Genomic DNA, 2,107 nt, shown 5'->3' with positions numbered 1-2,107 from the left:
AAATTTATTATATTATATTATATTATATTTTATTATATTATATTATATTTTATTATATTATATTATATGTTGGAAGTTTAATGACACGTGTTTAATTAATATTGTTAATTGTAATAGTAATTGGATTTTTCGAGAAAATATGTGAAATTGTTTTCGCGTAGGTGATGAGCGTATATATATATCGTGTTTTTGATTATATTTTTATTTATAATTGTATTACTGTTACGATTGAATCTAAAGTGAAATTCATTGATTCGTATTATTTTGAAATGATTTATTACAAAAAAAAAATATATATATATATATATATATATATATATATGTGCACCGTGAATATTTGTATTTTTATTTAAAAAATTGCGTTACGGTTGTTAGGATGAAAAAAGGGAAAAAAGATTTGCCAACGAGTAAGTATATTCGTTAATTGATTGTCGAAAACAATTTTTATGACGAAACGATAATTAAAATTTGATTCGAACGAAATCTCTTTTTTTTTCGTCATTTTAATCGAATTTAGAATAAAAAATAGAAAGAAAAGTTGATAAAGAAATATCGCGATTAGTAATGAAAGAAAAAAGTATGATAGTAATCATCATATTCGTTAGATTGCAAAATGATTTTTTTTTTTCCTATTCAAAGTTATAGGGAGTCAAGTGAAAAGAGTTAGCTTTAAGAAAAAAAAAAGAAAAAAAAAAAATGGCGTATTCGGTACTATTTATTCGAGCTTGCATTAAGACGATGGAAAGAGAATGTATGAAAAGCTCTTGACAAGAAATACATACTCGTTTTCTTTGAATAAAACGACGTTACGAAGAAATGGAAAATAGTTTTTCTTGAAAGGAGTTATATGAAAGAATGTTTGAGAACAACATAAACGTCCGGTAGTAAATCAAAGACATTTTATTTCAAAGTAAAATACCAGAGCGATAGAGAAAGTATACAAAGGAAAAAATAAAAAGAACAAAAGAAAAGAAAAAAATCAAAATAACACGAAGCAAAGAGAGATAATACTCTTCTTCGATTAAATTTTCCAAGAACAAGGCGAGAATCATTTTACCCATAATTAAATGGAAAAACAAAAAGATTCTTTTATTATAAAAATATATATTATTATAAGAAAAAATTTTTTTCTAACTTGTAAAAATACAATTCAAAAATATTCGAATATTTTTGTAACATATTCTTTTTCTTTCATTTACAAGGGATCCTCCATTGAGATTACGATAAAACAAATCGAAATTACGCGAATCAATGTTTTTAAATATTTATTTCAAAATATATAATGAAAGCTTATATTTTCTTTTTATTTCATTTACAAGGGGACACCTCCTACCCCCACCCCATTGATTACGATAAAACAAATCGAAATTACGAATCAATGTTTTGTTTTTTTTTTTTACGTTAAATATATTTTAAAATATATATAATAAAAGCTTATATATAATAATAATTATTGTTATTAATGAAATATATATCGGGATTAGAAAAATTCATTTGAAATAACTTACCTTTCAATGGACATTGCAGTGAGAGTGACAACGGAACAGATAGCAGAAACGCTTTGCATGTAATGCACAGATTTGCATAGGAAAATACCCATTGTCCATGTATACGAGAACAATTTGGCGATCTGTAACGAATAAATAAATACTGAAATTGGTCGATTCATTTTGTTAATTATTCAAGGCCAATTTATCTTATCGACGATATACCATCAAAGTCAAAATTATTTTAATTAATTTAATTCTTTCTTTCTTTGTATAAATTACACACACTCGTGTTGTTTAAATAAAACAAAACAAAATAATAATAATAATAATATAATGAACAAAAATTAAAAATGTAATATTAAAACTTAATTAAAATAAGATTTCTTTGAAAGAAAAAAATAAAATCAAAGAGATAAATAAATACAAAATTTTTCGAAGAGAAATGCAATTACAAAAAACGTAGTAACACAAGATGAGTGAAAGAAAATGAAAATAGAAAGATGGTCGGGGGGGGGGGAGGGTTAAGGGTTGTGCTAAGAAGAGATGAAACATGAAACATAATAATCAATATTCTTGTCCCAACAGTATATTAATATATATGAGTTTCAAAGGGAAAA

At 24.4% G+C, this 2,107-nt stretch overlaps 1 protein-coding gene across 1 annotated transcript in view; it reads right to left on the bottom strand.

The window, feature by feature from the left end:
- LOC106791386 (galanin receptor type 1-like) overlaps window positions 1-2,107 on the bottom strand; it is a gene marked incomplete in the record, with an annotated part of 42,807 nt that overhangs the window by 17,869 nt on the left and 22,831 nt on the right. Inside the window, 1 exon segment of the mRNA XM_014756989.1 lies at window positions 1,509-1,630. Within this exon segment, the coding sequence (XP_014612475.1) occupies window positions 1,509-1,630 (122 nt within the window).

This window comes from Polistes canadensis, unplaced genomic scaffold (genome assembly GCF_001313835.1).
Source record: "Polistes canadensis isolate GaletaPanama2010 unplaced genomic scaffold, ASM131383v1 scaffold_302, whole genome shotgun sequence".
Classification (NCBI taxonomy): Eukaryota; Metazoa; Arthropoda; class Insecta; order Hymenoptera; family Vespidae; genus Polistes; species Polistes canadensis.
Note: the sequence above shows the minus strand (reverse complement) of the source record. Positions and strands in the feature narration are given on the sequence as shown.